Consider the following 17,314-nt stretch of genomic DNA (forward strand, 5'->3'; position numbering starts at 1 on the left):
GTCAGGAGTTTGAGACCATCCTGGTCAACATGGTGAAACCCCATCTCTACTAAAAATACAAAAAAAAGCTGGGCGTGGTGGTGCGTGCCTGTAATCCCAGCTACTGGGGAGGCTGAGGCAGAAGAATCGCTTGAACCCAGGAGGCGGAGATTGCAGTGAGCCGAGATCGTGCCATTGCACTGCAGCCTGGGCAACAAGAGCGAAACTCCATCTCAAAAAAAAAGAAAAGAAAAGAAAGAAAAAAGGCTATATAAAGGTTTCTTCATCATCTGTAATCATTTTCTTAGTTCTTATCCTCTTTTCACTGCTTTAGTGGTTTTTAAAAACATTTTTCTTTTAAACAAATACAAATACTACTTTTTGGAAATGAACAGGCTGTAAAAAAGCCAAACATTCCCCCCCTCAAGATGAAATTCAAATGTGTCCCTGCCTATATCCCCTGTCTTGTCCATTAACTCACTTCTCAGTCCAGCGTCTATGTCTTTGCTCAGGTTCTTCTCCCTGCCTGCAGCACCTATCCTCTCCTTTCTGGTTAATTTTGTGCTTTCCTTTAAAGATCCAACTAGATCACTTCCCTCATAAAGCCCTTCCCGACTAGTCTACAAGTATCTTTCTTCTCCCAAGAACACCTGTGGCACTGATTCAGCAGTCCATTAAGAACACAGCCTCATAGTGTAATTTCTTTTAATGTATAGGATTGTTTCCAACTCATCAGGTCTGGTGCAGTTCTGTCACGATTTAACATGGAACATCCGGGCTGCCCTTCCTGAATAGTCCAGGGCAAGAGCAATAGTGAGTGATTCTTCTCTTTTCTCGGGTTCACTTTGACCTGAAGCAAGTTGCTATCTTCGGAGAGTATGTATGGACCCCAACAGAATGGGGCCCAGGGGTCTTCATCCCTTACAAATCCTGGACTGTATCAAAGGGAAGGCCTCAGTAATTCGTGCTCACCCAGCCCATTCGGATCCTGGTCCTCCCTCTCTTGGGGTTCAGGGGGTTCCTAGAGTTTTCTTGTTCCCACCCAGGCATGGGGGGCTAGTGTCCAGCTGAGAGTTCTCTCTCCACTGGGCGGGGGTCCGTGCCTGGATGGCCAGCGCATGGACCGGACCTGCCAGCTCCTCGGCCAGCGCTGCGTGGACCAGCCGGTGTCGTTGTAGGGGGCTCAGTCCCTCGAAACGAGAGCTCACCACAGCCACGCGGAAGTGAGTCTCACTGCCAGGCGGGACCGCGTGGCCACCGCTCTCGTTGCGAAGCTCTAGCACCTCGGGGCTCAGGGCCTCCTCCAACTTCGTGCGAATGGCGGCCTCCACCGGACCGATGGCCCCGGATCCCGCGCTGCCCTGGCACAAACAAACGCGGCCTGCCATGGAGACCAGACCCAGGACCAGCCGCCCACTCAGCATCGGCTACGCCAGAGACGCAGACGCCAGGAGTGAGGGTCGGGGCGATCCGCCTGGTGAGAGCACAATGTCAACACCCGCCCCGCGATCCACGCATCCGCCCTAACCCCACGCCCGGACGTCCACACCAGCTCCTATAGGGAGCCCGCCTTGATGCCACACGGGGAGACCCGAGACACCGCCCCTTTTCTCTACGTGACGTGGTGAATTCGACCTCCAGCTGTGGAAGTGAAGGGACAAGCGAAGATTAGAAAGGCCCGCACGCGAGGCGCGTTCGTTCCTTAGGGGATTTGCAAAGAATGGGCAAAAGTAGGGCATGTGCAACTGCGTACTTGTGGTTGGGCCGAAGCCCCTGTGTTCCCTGTGAAGCCCCGGAGACGCCCCTTCTACCTGCCGCTCAGCCTCGGCCACTGCGATTCCCGCTCAGGGACAGGACTCTGGACGCTCCGGAGCAAAATGCAGTCCTGGCGCCCTTCCTGAGGCACGCTGGGAAATGGAGTCCTCGCTGAGCGTTGGTAGGACGGGCAGGCACCACGTGGTGCCCTGAGGGATCATGGGAACTGTAGTCTCGGATTCTCCCCACTGGTAAGGTGGTCAGAAAGTCTGAACCCAGCAATGCAAAGAAAAAGGGAATTCACGCGCAGTTGGGATTGGGATTATTAGATCTATTTTACTGCCAATAGATCTTGTAGATCATCCAGCCCAACTCCTTTATTTTATATGCAAGAAAATGGAAGTCTGATTGAATACATAATTACTGTGCCCCAGACTAGTGCTGGGGACTGGGGAGTCAAGTCAGGCCCTGTTTTCAAGGAGACAACAGAGCACTGAAGACTAACAAGTGAGCGGACAATTGCAGTACTGGGTACTAGGTGCTACGATGAGATAAACACAGGATGCTAAGGAGGCAAGTTACCCAGACTTGGCCGGGGTTGGAGAGGTGGAATGGGGGGCGGGCAGAGAATATTTCCGAGATTTAGGGAAACAGTTCAGCAGAAACAACATGAGAATCCATTTCTCAGTCCCTCATAGTGAGGTTTTGGCTTTGGTAGCTGCACGTGTAAAGGACAGGAGGAGAGAGAATTTTGAGGGAGTCTTTCCTTCTGGTGTAGTTAGGGTGTGGTTGGAGCCTAGGGGGCAGCTGATGGTGATGAGTAGGGTACCAGGAGGAGAGGAACGGGCCAGACCACCCCAGGCCTTGTAACCCTTGTTAGGCAATTTTGTCTTTATCCTAGAAGTAGTGGGAAGCTACTGAGGTTTTAAGCAGGGATGTAACAGGATGTAATTTTTCCAGGATGATTCTTAACTTGTAAAATTATTTAAATTTTATTTTGTATCCTTAATATATTTACATATTTCTAAATGTTTTTCCCCAACTTCTCATTTTGAAAAATGTCAAAGCCACAGAAAAGTTGAATAGTTCAAAGCAACACCCTCTACCTTTCACTTGACCCACCATTTTTTACATTTATATTTATTTTATACTTGTACATATATACTCATATATTTAAGTACTTTACATATACTTTAAAATATATTTATATGCTTTTTTGGATGAACCATTTGAAAGTAAGTTGCAGATAGCATGACATTTCACCCCTAACTACTCCAATATGTATCTCCTAAGAACAAAGATATTCTCATACATAACCACAATACCCTTATCACACTCAAGAAATTTAAACTATGACATACACTGTTTTCCCTAGCCTTTAAAAAAAATTAAAACTTCCAGAAAATTTGCAAGATTAATACAATGAGCAACCCATTTATCCACTCTTTACCTAGATTCACTGATAAGATTTTGCCAGACTTGGCTTTGTATCTCTTTTAATGTATGTGTGTATAATAATAATGAAATAATAATAATTATTTCTGCTGAATCACTTGAGTTAGGTGCAAAAATCTTATTTACTTATTTTTTTTTGAGGCGGAGTTTTGCTCTTCTTGCCCAGGCTGGAGTGCAATGGCGTGATCTTGGCTCACTGCAACCTCTGCCTCCTGGGTTCAAGCAAGTCTCCTGCCTCAGCCTCCTGATTAGCTGGGATTACAGGCATGTGCCAACATGCCCGGCTAATTTTGTATTTTTAGTAGAGACGGGGTTTCTCCATGTTGATCAGGCTGGTCTGGAACTCCCAACCTCAGGTGATCCACCCTCCTCAGCCACCCAGGATTACAGGGATTACAGGCATGAGCCACTTCACCTGGCCCAAAATTCTTTTTTTTTTTTTTTTTTTAAACAGAGTCTCACTCTGTCGCCCAGACTGGAGTGCAGTGGCGCCATCTTGGCCCACTGCAACCTCCACCTTCTGGGTTCAAGTGATTCTCCTGCCTCAGCGTCCTGAGTAGCTGGGACTACAGGCTGGTGCCACCATACCTGGCTAAATTTTTTTGCATTTCTAGTAGAGATGGGGTTTCACCATGTTGGCCAGGCTGGTCTGGAACTCCTGACCTCAAGTGATCCTCCTGCTCTGGAACTCCTGACCTCAAGTGATCTGCCTGCCTCAGCCTCCCAAAGTGATGGGATTACAGGCATGAGCCACTGCACCCAGCCACAAAATTCTTTTTTTTTTTTGAGATGGAGTTTCGCTCTTGTTGCCTAGGCTGGAGTGCAATGGTGCGATCTCGGCTCACAGCAACCTCCACCTCCTGGGTTCAAGCGATTTGCTTGCCTCAGCCTCCCATGTAGCTGGGATTACAGGCGTGCGCCACCACTCTGGCTAATTTTGTGTTTTTAGTGGAGACGGGGTTTCTCCATGTTGGTCAGGCTGGTCTTGAACTCCCGACCTCAGGTCATCAGTCCGCCTCGGCCTCCCAAAATGCTGGGATTATAGGCGTGAGCCACTGCGCCTGGCCCCACAAAATTCTTTACACTTAATTGCTATGTACTTTCAATGTGTATCTCCTAAGAACAAGGACATTTTCATACATATCCACAATACCATTACCACATCCAAGACATTTAACATTCATACAATACTATAATCACATACAGTTGATATTCAGATTTCCCCAACTGTCTCATTGGTGTCTACTATAGTTTGAATATGTCTCCTCCAGAATTCATGTTGAAAATTAATCCATGGTGTTGGTATTAAGTGGTGGGGCCTTTAGGAGGTAATAAGGCTATGAGGGCTCCACCCTCAAGAATGGATTAACGCCTTTTGAAAGAGCTTGAGGGGGTAAGTTGGCCCCTTCTGTCCCTTCTGCCATGTAAGGTCACCTCGATGGCGTATCTATGAGGAACTGGCCTTCACTAGATACCAAACCTGCCAGTGCCATAATCTTGGACTTCCCAGCCTCCAGAACTGTGAGAAAATACATTTCTGTTTATAAATTACCCAGTCAGTGGTATTTTCTAATAGCAGCACAGTCTAAGTAAACATTATAAATGTTTAATTTTCAGAAACCAATCAAGGATCATGCATTGCATTTAGCTGACTTTAAGTTTGTATTCTGCAAAGATCACTGGCTTCAGGGTGAAGAATGGATTGTAGAGGAGGCAGGAGTGGAAACAGGGAGACAAGTTGGGAGGTTACTGTAGCAGTCTAGGTGAGAGATGATGATGATTTGGACCAAGGTGGTGGTGGTGGTGGTGGGAATGGAGAGAAATTGTGGCTACAAGATGTATATTAGGAAAGTAAAACCTACAGGGTGGGGTAATGGCTTGGTTGTGGGAGGGAAAGTGTCAAGGATAATTACAAGGTTTGTGCATCTAAAGTTAAAAAAAACAGTTCAAATAATTCCTGTATATCCTTTATCCTGATACCTAGATTACCCAAATATTAACAATTCACTGTTTGTTTTATTTGTATGTACCTATCTACAAATATATAATTATTTTCTGGACTGTTTGAGACTAAGTTTCAGAGATAAAGCCTATTAAACTCTACCTGTGATGGTTAACTTTTTTTTTTTTTTTGAGATGGAGTCTCACTCTGTCGCCCAGGCTGGAGTGCAGTGATGCAATCTTGGCTTACTGCAACCTCTGTCTCCTGGGTTCAAGTGATTCTCGTGCCTCAGCCTCCTGAGTAGCTGGGATTACAGGCGTGGACAATGGCGCCTGGCTAATTTTTGTATTTTTAGTGGAGAGGGGGGGTTTCACCATGTTGGCCAGGCTGGTCTCAAACTCCTGACCTCAGGTGATCCACCCACCTCAGCCTCGCAAAGTGCTGGGATTAGAGGCGTGAGCCACCACGCATGGCCTGTGATGGTTAATGTCCCAACTTCTAGAGGATTGGTGCTCAGATATTTGGCCAAATATGGGTGCTTCTGTGAGAGTATTTTGAATGAGATTAACATTTGAATTGGTAGACTGAGTAAATTGCCCTCCCTAATATAGGTGGGTCCCATCCAACCAGTTGAAAGCTTGACTAGAACAAAAAGACTGACCCACTCCGGAGTAAGAGAGACTTCCTTCTGCCTGACTGCTTTGAGACCCGGACATTGGCTTTTCTCAGCCTTCAGACTCAGAAGTAAACACTGGCTCCATCTGGGTCTTAGACTCGGCCTTTGGACTGGAACTACACCATTGGTTCTCAGGCCTTTGAACTTGAACTGGAACTATATCATCAGCTCTCCTGGGTCTCCAGCTTGCCAGCTTACCCTGAAGATCTTGGGGATCTTGGGATTTATTAGCTTCCATAATCAAAAAGCCAATTTTTTATAATAAAACTATCTATCAATCTATCAATCTATCTACTATTCGTTCTGTTTCCCTAGAGAATCCTGACTGATGTATATTTACTTAAAAAAAAAAGACATTTTCTCACATAGCCGGAATATAACTGTCAGACTCTAGAAATGAACATAGATACGGTACTATTATCTAATCTACAGACCTTATTCAAAATTTGCCAATTGTTCCACTACTATCCTATATATAAAATGAAAAGAAATATTTTCTGGTCCAGGATCCAATCTAGGATCACGTGTTGCATTCAGTTGTTATATCTCTTTGTTCTCCATTAACTTGAAATAGTTTCCTAGATTTTCTTTGTCTTTCATGACTTTGGTAATTTTGAAGTTACAGACATTTATTTTGTAGAATGTCCCTCAATCTGGGTTTGTCTGATGTTTCTTTATGATTAAAATTTAGCACATGCATTTTTGGCTGGAATGCTGCAGAAGTAATGTTGAATTCTTCTCTGTGAACCTTACCAGGGCACGTGATCTTTTTGTTATTACTAATGATAGTTCTGATCACTTGATTAAGATGGTATCTGTCAGGCTTTTCCACTATAAAATTCCTTTTCTGTCTGTAATTGTGGAAGATACTCTAAGTGTATCTACTTTCCTAATTCTCATTAAGTTTTTTCCCACTAATTTTAGCATGTGAGAAGTATATTTGAGACATCTCTTAGTTAGGGGTTGTTGAAGATGAAATGAGATCATGGGGGTGGGGCTGGGGTGTGGTATGTGATCACCTGGGGAGAGAGTGTACGGTGAGAAAAGAATCAGAATGTCTATTAGAAAGGCCACTCTGGTGAGGAGTGGGAAGAGTAGAAGCAGGGAGAGGAGTAGAAAAGTCTTTGTTGGTAGTCTGGGTGAAAGATAACCTGAGTGAAGGCACGAGATGGGCTAGAGAGAAGTACATTGATTAGAAAGCTGCTACAAAGATGGCATCTATAGGACTTGCTTTGGTTAGGACCTTGCAGTTTGCAAATCCAGTGACAGTGTTAGGGAGAGGTAGGAGGCTGAGGTCAGGGAAAGCCTAGGTGTGAAGGTAACATTGAAACAGAAATTTGAATGACTAGAGGGAACTAACCACGTGGAAAGAGAGATCCAGGCACAATGAATGGTATTCACTATATTCTAGATGTGTGATGCCAAGCTCAGTGTTGACGTACTTAGGTGTTCAATAAGATATATTGGATGGATGAGTGAATTGATGTATGAATGGAGACGGCAACTTCACTATTATTGCTGTCGTAAAAATAAACGAAAGCTTTGCAAGTTGCGAGCTCCACAGGGCAAGCTTCTTGTCTTTGTTTCTAATAAAAATATAGTCATAATAATATCTACTATTTAATGAAGGTCTGTCGTGGTCAGATTAAGGCTTTTAGAGGCTTTAAGCACCGAGAGATTATGTTAGCCACCTCATACACAATTAAACAAAACAACCAAACAATAATAAACACTCATCTGTAACATGAGGATTGGGATGCCCAACAAAGTACTCATTGTTTTCCCCATGATGACTCCTTCAATTTTGTTTATATTTAAAAATTGTGCTTACTGAGGTATGATGTACATGTAAGAGATTTATAAATCTAGGCCGGGCGTGGTGACTCACGCCTGTAATCCCAGCACTTTGGGAGGCCAAGGAAGGTGGATCACTTGAGATCAGGAGTTCGAGACCAGCCTGGCCAACATGGTGAAACCCCCTCTCTACTAAAAATACAAAAATTAGCTGGGCGTGGTGGCAGGCACCTGTAATCCCAACTATTTGGGAGGCTGAGGCATGAGAATTGGCTTGAACCCGAGAGGCAGAGTTGCAGTGAGCTGGGATCACGCCACTGCACTCCAGCCTGGGTGACAGAGGGAGACTGTCTCAAAAACAAACAAACAAAACAACCCCTATAAATCTTAAATGTAGAGCTGAATTTTACATATGAATATGCCTATATCAAGATAAAGAAAATTCCCAGCACCTCAGAAGACTTCCAGGGAAGTCAGTATTACCCTGCCACAGTTAATCATTAGTCTCATTATTCTAACCTTTATCACCATAGATTACTTTTTGTTTGTTTGTTTTTGAGACAGAGTCTTGCTCTGTTGCCCAGGCTGGAGTGCAGTTGTCCGATCATGGCTCACTGCAACCTCCACCTCCTGGGTTCAAGCGATTCTCCTGCCTCAGCCTCCTGAGTAGCTGGGACTACACAGGTGCATGCCACCACGCTGGGCTAATTTTTTGTATTTTTAGTAGAGATGGGGTTTCACCATGTTGGCCAGGCTGGGCTCGAACTCCCGACCTCAGGTGATCCACCTGCCTTGGCCTCCCAAAGTGCTGGGATTACAGGTGTGAGCCACCGTGCCCGGCCTCAGATGCTAATCTCTTTCAGAAATACCCAGAAAAATGGGCCAGGCGTGGTGGCTCATGCCTGTAATTCTATCATTTTGGGAGGCTGAGGCGGGCGGATCACCTGAGGTCAGGAGTTTGAGACCAGCCTGACCAACATGGAGAAACCCCATCTCTACTAAAAATACAAAATTAGCCAGGCATGGTGGCTCACGCCTGTAATCTCAGCTACTTGGGAGGCTGAGGCAGGAGAATCGCTTGAACCCGGGAGGTGGAGGTTGCTGTGAGCCGAGATCACGTCATTGCACTCCAGCCTGGGCAACAAGAGTGAAACTCCGTCTCAAAAAAAAAAAAAACAAAAAACAAAAACAAAACCCAGAAAATGTTTTACTAGCTATTGGGCCAGGCAAGTTGACTCATAAAATGAACCATCATATCCTCCTAATCTAGCTGTGGGGCCTCTCAGGTTCCCAAGCTCTCTACTAGGTTATTTACATTTATTCTCCTTTATTCCAGCAACCGTATTATGGTAGGCTATATTATTATTATTATTATTTTTTGAGACGGAGTCTCGCTCTGTCACCCAGGCCGGAGTGCAGTGGCACGATCTCGGCTCACTGCAACCTCTGCCTCCCGGGTTCAAGCAATTTTCCTGCCTCAGCCTCCTGAGTAGCTGGGATTACAGGTGCCCACCACCATGCCCAGCTAATTTTGTATTTTTAGTAGAGATGGGGTTTCACCATGTTGGTCAGGCTGCTCTCGAACCCCTGACCTCATGATCCACCCGCCTTGGCCTCCCAAAGTGCTGGGATTACAGGTGTGAGCCACTGTGCCTGGCCTATATTATTTTTATTTAACTGATGAGCTTCTATTATATCTTCCATCATTCTGTTTACCATCATCTACTATTTATGGTTGTCATTTGGAGAGTGGTTGTTGACTAAATATTTTAGAAAAGAAAATGCTAATTTTCTAAGAGTTTGTTTCATGTATTCATGCCAAAAACATTTAAGGAAACTATTAAGGGCCAGGTGGAAGGAATCAAGAACTCTTGATTCAAATAAGAGGAAGACATGATCTTTCTCTGGAAATGGTTACAGAAAGGAGATTAAAGCACAGTACAGGCCAGGTATGGTGGCTCACGCCTATAATTCTACCACTTTGGGAGGCTGAGGTGGGTAGATCACCTGAAGTCAGGAGTTCAAGACCAGCCTGGCCAACATGGTGAAACCCCATTTCTACTAAAAATAAAAAAATTAGCCAGGTGTGGTGGCACATTACTGTAATCCCAGCTACTTGGGAGGCTGAGGCAGGAGAATCTCTTGAACCTGGGAGGCAGAGGTTGCAGTGGGCAGAGATCATGCCATTGCACTCCAGCCTGGGCGACAGAGCGAAACTCCATCTCACACACACACACACACACACACACACACACACACACACACACACACACAGCACAGTACAGAATGGTAAGTGCTGTCACCAGGATATGAACAAAGAGATGTGGCCACAGCAAGGATATTTGTGTGGGAGTAGAGAAGATCTCATCTAATAATTCTTTCTTCCTTTTTTTTGTACAGAGGAAGAAACAATGGCTGGATAAATTAAATGACTTCTTTAAGCCCAACATCTAGTTAGTGAGAGTGTGAACGACATGGTGAGGAGCATGTTATTTGAGTCAGGCAGACCTAGGCTCTAATCATGTGGCTGTGTGACCTTCAGCAATTTTTTTTTTTGAGATAGAGTCTTGCTCTGTCGCCCAGGCTGGAGTGCAGTGGCGCTATTTTGGCTCACTGCAACCTCTGCCTTCTGGGCTCAAGTAATCCTCCAACCTCAGCCTCCCAAGTAGCTGAGACCACAGGTCACAGGTGTGTGCCCCACCACATTCAGTTAATTTTTGTATTTTTTGTAGAGATGGGGTTTCGCCATGTTGCCCAGGCTGGTCTCAAACTCCTGGGTTCAAGCTATCCGCCTCAGCCTCCCAAAGTGCTGGGATTACAGGTGTGAGCCACCACACCCGGCCCAGCAATTGTTTTAATCCCTGTAAGCTTCAGTTTATTTGTGAAACACATAATTTTATCTACTTTGTAGGCAGTCACTACTGCAGGGTTTATCATAGCAGGGTTTCAACGTAATCTCTTTTTCTTTCACCCTTCTTATGGCACAGAGCACCGTGATAGAAGTAAAAAAGAAATCAGAGGTCAAGTCCAGGCGCAGTGGCTCACACCTGTAATCCCAGCACTTTGGGAGTTCGAGACCAGCCTGGACAACATGGCAAAACCCTGTTTCTACTGAAAATACAAAAATTAGCTGGATGTGGTGGCGCATGCCTGTAATCCCAGCTATTTGGTCCAAGGCTGAGGCATGAGAATCACTTGAACCCGAGAAGCAGAGGTTGCAGTGAGCTGAGATTCTGCCACTGCACTCCAGCCTGGCTGACAGAGTGAGACTCTGTTTGGGAAAAAAAAAAAAAAAAAAGGTCAGCGAAAGAAAGGAAGGTCATCTTGCCCCTCAAGCAGGGCCTTATGGGGTGCCAGGATTGTGGTGGGGTCCCCTATCATCTGGGTTTTGTTCTCAGCCCTTTAGGTCTGAAAAGTTGACACTATGAGAACTTCCAGGACTGACTGGCTTCTTGGGGAGGGGCCCACGCTAACAAAGTACACACAAAATTTATGAATAGTCCAAAATGCAAATTCATTGAATTATATGATGAACATCTTTCTATAACTGGCTCCCCCCACTTCAGTCTTATGTTTTTATCTTGGAATAGAATAATCAGAAAGTTGTTAATTGAGCACAGAATCTGAATGAAAGAACTTGGATAGTCTTCAGAAATATTTCACCCAGGCTGTGAGAAAAGGTTGATGCTTTCATAACCAAGGAACCTTTTCTAGGCCAAACTTTACATCTGCCAGATATATTTTAGTGTTGGTGAAAACATAACATATTCCTACTATAATCGCCACCTGTTTGGACTCTATGTGGACCGCACCTTTCTGTTAACATTCATCTTCTCAAATGATATAATCAATTGGATTAGAAGGATCTTAGGTTACACCCTCATCACCTCTGTCTGAACTTTGGTGTTTCCCAAATCTATACCAGCATTCTTATCAGGAGTAATCTCTATACGTAGCTGATTTTAACTAATTTAACTCTCAGAGTTCACCAGATTTCCTCCATTTTCTGGAGGCATTTCATCACAGACTTGTTTGTACTACTTTCAATTATCTATACACCCATGGCCCAATAGCACACATCCAATAAATGCCAGTTGAATAAACTGGTGAGAATAAAGGAGAAAACATCAGGAAAAGTGTCAAAGAATGATTTAAGTATTTTCTGGCCGGGTGCAGTGGCTCACGCCTGTAATCCCAGCACTTTGGGAGGTCGAGGTGGGCAGATCATTTGAGGTCAGGAGTTCGAGACCACCTTGGCCAACATTCGAGATTTGAGGTCAGGAGTTCGAGATCACCCTGGTCAACATTAGTAGAGATGAAACCCCATCTCTACTAAAAATACAAAAATTAGCCAGGCGGGGTGGTGGGCGCCTGTCATCCCAGCTACTCGGGAGGCTGAGGTGGGAGGATCGCTTGAACCCGGGTGGGTGGGGGCGGGGTGGAGGAGGCGGTGGTGGAGGTTGCAGTGAGCTGAGATAGTGCTCCAGCCTGGGTGACAGAGGAAATTCCGCCTCAAAAAACAAACAAAAAACCCACAAGTCTATTTTTTCTCTCTAGCATTCTACCTGACCTTAAGGGATACTAAGGAAAGGGTGAGAATGGTGTAGGAGATGTAGAACTCCCAGAGATGGGACGTTGAGGAGGAAGAAACACAAGAGCTTTCAGGTTCATCTGTTATATGGGATAAAAGAAAAAAAGGAGAGCTTTCAGGAAAGATTTCTAAGACCGCTGGAGTCATGCCAGCGATTAGTGCCTGACGGCAAAATTACCCTTTCCCGGCTGTTGCTGAAATCTAAGGGACGATGATGAGGTGGACAAGGGAGCATGGAGAAAAAGTCTGAAGGGATGTTAAGGAAGCAACTGACTGGATATGCTAAGACGAAGGGAAGAGTAGAGTAGATTTCGGCTTAGGTATCTGTAAGTATGCTGGTGCATTTCAGGAAAAGAGGGCAAAGAGGGGAGGTTGTTTGTATGAGTTCGCGTTCGGATAGGCTGAGGTAGAGTTTGAGTTTGAGGTGCTCGTTGGGACAAGTAGGTTGAAGTATTCTGTAAGCAGTTAGGCATAAGGGTCTGAGCTTCTGAAACAAATTTGGACGTTAGTTGAAAGCATATAAATGGGTAAGACTCTTCGGAATATGTGAAGAATTGGAGACAGGGAAACAGTCCAGCTGGACTCGCAGATTTAGAGATGGGCAGTGGCATTGGGGGAGCAGGATAAGAAAAGTCGGCGAGGTAAGAAGAAAAACAGGGCGACATTTTGAAAGCCAAGGGAGCAAGTTTGAAGGCCGCCACCTGGAGGTCAAGAGGAGGATGACAAATCTATTCTAGCCTCGGTCAAACCGGATTCCGAGGAGTGCAGGCGGGTGGGGGTGGGGCGGAGACACGCCGCTGCCGGCGACTTAAGTTTAGGGGCGAGAAAGGAGGCAGCCTTAGTAGTACATGTATTTTTAAAGGGAATTTGGCTGTGACGAGACAGAAAGGGCGGGACTTGGTAGTTTAGAGCTCAAGGGGATCATCGGCTTCAGAATCCCCTACTCTTGCGTGAGAGTAACTCTCCGTCTAAGGATGTCTTCTGCAGTTCCTTAGGGTCCATATTGGGATTTCCCGGCTGTAAACTAAACAAAGCAAAGCAAAACAAAACAAAAACCCACAGTGCCCCTCAGTAAAACAAAACCAGCATTTTGTTTGAAAGCCCGCTCTCTTTAAAGATCCTGGCATGCAAATAAGGGGCTTTAATGTGGCTCTCAGCGATTGGGAGATACTTACAAAATCCGTCATTTCCTTTCAGTGCAGGACGCAAACCAAGAGGCGGCTTTCTGCTTTTCTATTGGCTGTTAGATACGGCTCCGCTTTTAGCCAATCAAACGACTTCCCTTCACCCCTCCCGGTAGCTCTTATAAATTACATCAAATTGGTTATTCTTTCCACATTCTTCTCCTTGTAAAAGAAGCTGTAACTGCAATTTTAGCCGTTATGTCAGGACGCGGAAAGCAGGGAGGCAAGGCCCGCGCTAAGGCCAAGTCGCGCTCGTCCCGCGCTGGCCTCCAGTTCCCGGTGGGGCGAGTGCACCGCTTGCTGCGCAAAGGCAACTACGCGGAGCGGGTCGGGGCAGGCGCCCCGGTATACCTGGCGGCGGTCCTCGAGTACCTGACCGCGGAAATTCTGGAGTTGGCGGGCAACGCGGCTCGGGACAACAAGAAGACGCGCATCATCCCTCGCCATCTACAACTAGCCGTGAGGAATGACGAAGAGCTCAACAAGTTACTCGGGGGTGTCACCATTGCCCAGGGCGGCGTCTTGCCCAATATCCAGGCTGTCCTGTTGCCCAAGAAAACGGAGAGTCACAAGCCTGGCAAGAACAAGTAATTAAGAGGTTTGACACCATACACTCATTCACCCCAAAGGCTCTTTTAAGAGCCACCAAAGTGTCAAATGAAGGGCTGATCACAAAATAGCGCATTAGCTCTTTTTTTGAAAACTTGGGTGGCTCTAAAAAGAGCCTTTGGTCTTTGTTTGTCTGCATTTATTTGCTTTTGGCTTTGTGGCTTTCGGTTTTCTTTGGTAACAGAACGGCCTGGATGTTAGGCAAAACGCCGCCCTGGGCGATGGTGACTTTACCCAGCAGCTTGTTCAGTTCCTCGTCGTTGCGGATGGCCAGCTGGAGGTGACGAGGGATGATGCGCGTCTTCTTGTTGTCCCGAGCCGCGTTGCCCGCCAGCTCCAGGATCTCGGCGGTCAGGTACTCGAGGACCGCCGCCATGTAGACGGGCGCGCCGGCCCCCACCCGCTCCGCGTAGTTGCCTTTGCGCAGCAAGCGGTGCACTCGCCCTACCGGGAACTGGAGGCCAGCGCGGGACGAGCGCGACTTGGCCTTGGCGCGGGCCTTGCCTCCTTGTTTGCCACGACCAGACATGACTGAAATCAAGGTTAAACACAGACAACGCTCAGAACCTCGCAAAAAAATAAGATTGAAAGAGAACCAAGAGGAAAGCCTTTATAAGCTTTCCTAGGGGTGGGGTCAAGAACGAGTTTTTCATTGGTCCTAATATGGCTTCAGAACCGGCCAATCAAGTCAAGAGTCGGTGTTGTTACGTACGCATTGCTGAAAACGCAAGGTCCGCACACGGACCAATGGAAATGAACGACTTTCGGAGCCCTAATTTGCATAAGGTGGTTATAAAAGAATCAGGCCCGCCCATTCTCTTACTTCTTTTCTTGGCTAAGCCGCGTTTCTACTGTGTCTTACCATGCCTGAACCGGCAAAATCCGCTCCGGCCCCTAAAAAAGGCTCTAAGAAAGCCGTCACCAAAGCCCAGAAGAAAGACGGCAAGAAGCGCAAGCGCAGCCGGAAAGAGAGCTACTCCATCTACGTGTACAAGGTGCTGAAGCAGGTCCACCCCGACACCGGCATCTCGTCCAAGGCCATGGGCATCATGAACTCCTTCGTCAACGACATCTTCGAGCGCATCGCGGGAGAGGCTTCCCGCCTGGCGCACTACAACAAGCGCTCCACCATCACATCCCGCGAGATCCAGACGGCCGTGCGCCTGCTGCTGCCCGGCGAGCTGGCCAAGCACGCCGTGTCCGAGGGCACCAAGGCGGTCACCAAGTACACCAGCTCCAAGTGAGTCCCTGCCGGGACCTGGCGCTCGCTCGCTCGAGTCGCCGGCTGCTTGACTCCAAAGGCTCTTTTCAGAGCCACCCACCTAATCACTAGAAAAGAGCTTGTTCACTTATTCACTTAGTTTCTTTCCATAAAGTAAGTTATTTTAGTGTGAAGGTCATGGGAAATGGCACACGTAGCTTTTTAACTATTTGGAACTCGAGGTCCCCAGTGCGTCATTGGATTTGCTTTTGAATCTAGAGCGTGTCTTTGCTCATTGTGTTGCTTAGCCTTCCCAGGAGTCGGTTCTCGATTAGGCTGTTGGCAATCCGCCTCTTTACCCGCCCCCACTCCCGCCCCACACGCGCCCTGGTGGCTCCTTGGGTCTGTTTCATTCTAAGACGAAGTGGCTGAGTTCGGCTGTCATTTAAGAGAACTCCAGGACACAATTCAGCCCAGGTTCCGCAAACACTGCGTGACAGCTCTGTATGACTGACGCTTGGCAGCAGCTTTTGTGTCCGGTCACCAGTTCTGCCGTGCGATGGGGCCTCCTGTGGATACAAGCCGTTCTGTGTATTTTGGACGAAGCCCGCGCAGCCGGGTCCCAGCCTTGTCCTGATTGGGCGACAAGAATATTCAAAATTCTGCGCCTTTTTCTAATTTGTAGATTTCAGTTTCCGTCGTTCACTTTGAGACTTTGAAATTCCTATTTCTCCTTTTGTTGATAATTTCTGCATTTAATGGTCTGTGCTTTAAATGGTAACGCTACGGCCCCAGGTCACTGCGAGGCACTTACCATGTAGATACGGGCTCAAAAGTCACCTCTCAGAGACCTACGTCATCCACTCAGGAATTCGCGCCTCTCATACTTGCCTGTCTCATTTTATCTTCCTTCTAGCAGCTGTCTGAAATTGATTCGTCTGTTTTCTTGTTTATGGTATTCTCAAGCCCTTGACAGACCGGCTAGTGTGGTTTTCCCGTGCATCTTCAGCCTGGCACATTATGGACACTTAAATACTACGTATTGATCTAATATTGTTGGGTTAATTTTTCCATCCCACCCTTTTCTTAATCGCTTCCGTGGATGGATGAAGGGTGCTGTTCATTTCCATTAGATGTATGTGAAGGCACAGTGAAAATGGAAATGTTTTTGGAGCTACTTTCTCAAAATGTATCCTTAGTCACCTCAGTGCAACAGCTGGGAGGGGGCCGTGTTAAGATTTTTTTTGCTACAAAGAGGAGGTGGCAATGGTAGATCCACCCTTATGCTTCTCAGTTTAGCATAACCTCTTATGGATTTTCATCAAATTCAGCGTGTTGGTCACTGGAAAGAGCCTTTTCCTTCTCCTTTTCTTACTCTCCCCTCATGGTGTTCCCCTCTTAAAGGAGAGGAGCTTTTAATTTACACTTACCACCTCATTTGCTTTTCTGGAGGCCATGCAATATAGGCGGGACTACAGAGTTAATCTCCTTTTTACAAATGAGGCCAAGGGAAGCCTCATTGGTTCACAGTCATGCAGCTCATACTGTCCACCCTTGTATTCTCAGATGCAGGACAATTGCATTTTAGTTTTATTTTGTGGAGGTGCAGAATATTTACTCTTTCTCTCCAACCCTTGATTCTGCCGAGGAAGACACTGATGGTTTGATGAGTGATTCAACTGTTTTTGGCTAAGGGCTTTTGGAGTTGATGGCAGGGGTTTGATGAATCCAAATGAGCTCTAGACATTATCACAGACTGAATAGATCTTAACTGTCTCCTACATGTGTGTTTTCAAATGTGTATAGATGCTATTGTTATTAATAAAGTTACCAATTAATTTAAAGGCTTTGCTGGATTCTTTTATCTACAGTGTATTTTCTCAATGAATGAAATTAACAGATACAACTTCCACTGTGTCTGTAGAAAAGCGTGGGTGCCTCTGATCTGGGGGATGACTATTTATAAGCCACCAGCCAAACTGCTGCCCCAAAGGTGCACTGGGGCTGAAATAGTCTGTTACAAGTCCACTGTTAATGCTTAGTAATTGAAAAATATATGATCACAAATAGAAAGCAGTACAAATAAGATGGAAGAAATAAAGTTCATAATAAAGTTAAGCTAACACCT

At 46.2% G+C, this 17,314-nt stretch overlaps 4 protein-coding genes across 8 annotated transcripts; 2 read left to right on the top strand and 2 right to left on the bottom strand.

Annotated features, from left to right (window-relative positions):
• Positions 1–667: 667 nt before the first annotated feature.
• BOLA1 (bolA family member 1) lies at positions 668–13,451 on the bottom strand. Of its 5 annotated transcripts, none has more exons than XM_009430467.5 (2): positions 13,368–13,451; positions 668–1,620 (listed from the first exon to the last, which is right to left on the bottom strand). In XM_009430467.5, exon 2 carries the CDS (start codon positions 1,401–1,403, stop codon positions 990–992), a length of 414 nt encoding a protein of 137 aa, XP_009428742.1. In that variant the 5' UTR covers positions 1,404–1,620; positions 13,368–13,451; the 3' UTR covers positions 668–989. The 5 variants fall into 5 exon arrangements, with proteins under 5 accessions (XP_009428742.1, XP_001166599.1, XP_016781599.1 ...); XM_001166599.6 differs by lacking the exon at positions 13,368–13,451 and adding an exon at positions 1,791–1,883 and having other exon boundaries at positions 668–1,453; XM_016926110.4 differs by lacking the exon at positions 13,368–13,451 and adding an exon at positions 1,791–1,879.
• On the bottom strand, positions 668–14,514 carry H2AC20 (H2A clustered histone 20). Its single transcript, XM_063797631.1, has 3 exons — positions 13,368–14,514; positions 1,791–2,003; positions 668–1,340 (listed from the first exon to the last, which is right to left on the bottom strand). Exon 1 carries the CDS (start codon positions 14,512–14,514, stop codon positions 14,125–14,127), a length of 390 nt encoding a protein of 129 aa, XP_063653701.1. The 3' UTR covers positions 668–1,340; positions 1,791–2,003; positions 13,368–14,124.
• On the top strand, positions 13,575–13,967 carry H2AC21 (H2A clustered histone 21). Its single transcript, XM_001166488.8, has one exon. It carries the CDS (start codon positions 13,575–13,577, stop codon positions 13,965–13,967), a length of 393 nt encoding a protein of 130 aa, XP_001166488.1.
• Positions 14,515–14,848: 334 nt separating the features above from the next.
• Positions 14,849–17,030, top strand: H2BC21 (H2B clustered histone 21). Its single transcript, XM_003308357.5, has one exon. It carries the CDS (start codon positions 14,849–14,851, stop codon positions 15,227–15,229), a length of 381 nt encoding a protein of 126 aa, XP_003308405.1. The 3' UTR covers positions 15,230–17,030.
• Positions 17,031–17,314: the final 284 nt, after the last annotated feature.

The sequence above is a fragment of the Pan troglodytes genome, chromosome 1 (genome assembly GCF_028858775.2).
Source record: "Pan troglodytes isolate AG18354 chromosome 1, NHGRI_mPanTro3-v2.0_pri, whole genome shotgun sequence".
Taxonomy (NCBI): Eukaryota; Metazoa; Chordata; class Mammalia; order Primates; family Hominidae; genus Pan; species Pan troglodytes.

Bases quoted from the DNA above. Each gene is read 5' to 3' on its own strand.
- H2AC20 (XM_063797631.1), bottom strand. From the start codon at position 14,514: ATGTCTGGTCGTGGCAAACAAGGAGGCAAGGCCCGCGCCAAGGCCAAG.
- H2AC21 (XM_001166488.8), top strand. From the start codon at position 13,575: ATGTCAGGACGCGGAAAGCAGGGAGGCAAGGCCCGCGCTAAGGCCAAG.
- BOLA1 (XM_009430467.5), bottom strand. From the start codon at position 1,403: ATGCTGAGTGGGCGGCTGGTCCTGGGTCTGGTCTCCATGGCAGGCCGC.
- H2BC21 (XM_003308357.5), top strand. From the start codon at position 14,849: ATGCCTGAACCGGCAAAATCCGCTCCGGCCCCTAAAAAAGGCTCTAAG.